The following is a 988-nucleotide window of genomic DNA, read 5'->3' as shown; positions in this document are numbered from 1 at the left end:
GGCAAGGCTCCCCCCCCCCGTGCTCCGCGGCAGCCCCCTCGGGGGGCTTGGGCCCCCGGGGTGCAAGAGGAAACCTCGGAGAAACCTCTGCCCCCCGGGACTGCACGGCCCGGGGCCCCCGCTGGGGTGCTGCGCCCTGCTTGGCCCCYGCACTGCTTCCCCTGGGAGGCCGCTTTGGGCGCTGGGGGTGTCCCCCGTGGGGACCCCGCTGCCGGGGATGCCCCAGGGCGGGCTTTGCAGCTCCTTTGGCCCTCGGTCTCCCAAACTGCCAGCTCTCGGAGGCAGCCCCCGGCCCCTGCTCCCGGCACCCCCAGCCCGGCCCAGCGGCGCAAAGTCACGGCGCTGGGCGAGAGCTGAGGGCTTCGCAGGGCTGCAGAGCCCGTTTCCCACCCTGGCTCATCTCTTCCCAAATCCCGCTGGGGACAGCCGGGCGGAGGCAGAGGCAAAAGGAAGAAAAACAGAGACCGGCAGGCTCTGGCTGTGGCGAGGTCCCAGCTGACCTGCCGCCCTCCTGCCGCACGTCACGAGCGCGCCCGGCCTCAGGGCTTGTGGCTGTTTTGGGCTCAGGATGGGGAAAAAAAAAAAAAAAAAAAAAAGCGGGGCGCTGCTATGCTCAGGGGAAGGGCGGCTTTGCGCATCGCAGGTTTTCGGCTCCGCCGCGAGCAGCCCCGGTGGCCAGGCGGCCCCGGGGATGTCTTTGCGGTCTCCCCCCGAGGTCGGGTGCCGCAGGCTGGCGGCAAAACGCCTCCGCGGGGACCTTGCGCAGCCGGGACCCGCCGGAGGCCGGAGCGGGCCGAGCCGTGGGCAGGCACCGTTGGGATTGCACAAGCGCCAGGCGGGCCCAGCGCCGCGCGCAGCCGCCGGCTCCCCGCGCTCCGGCGCGGCCTCTGCCCGCGGCCGCGGAGCGGGCTCCGCACCTCTCCCGGCAGCCCGCAGCGGGCTCCCGAGGGGTCCCGGCGCTCGCCTCTCCCCCCACACCCCACAGCCC

General features: G+C 73.4%; 1 protein-coding gene across 1 annotated transcript in view; it reads right to left on the bottom strand.

The window, feature by feature from the left end:
- Positions 1-400, bottom strand: part of SLC8B1 (solute carrier family 8 member B1) — a 6,261-nt gene extending 5,861 nt beyond the window's left edge. Inside the window, exon 1 of the mRNA XM_085326113.1 lies at positions 339-400. Coding sequence (XP_085182239.1) covers positions 339-400 — 62 coding nt within the window. The remainder of the gene's footprint in view (positions 1-338) is intronic.
- Positions 401-988: the final 588 nt, after the last annotated feature.

This window comes from Rhea americana, unplaced genomic scaffold (genome assembly GCF_003343005.1).
Source record: "Rhea americana isolate MKP2758 unplaced genomic scaffold, rheAme1 scaffold_128, whole genome shotgun sequence".
NCBI lineage: Eukaryota > Metazoa > Chordata > Aves > Rheiformes > Rheidae > Rhea > Rhea americana.
This window is presented reverse-complemented; position numbering and strand designations above follow the sequence as displayed.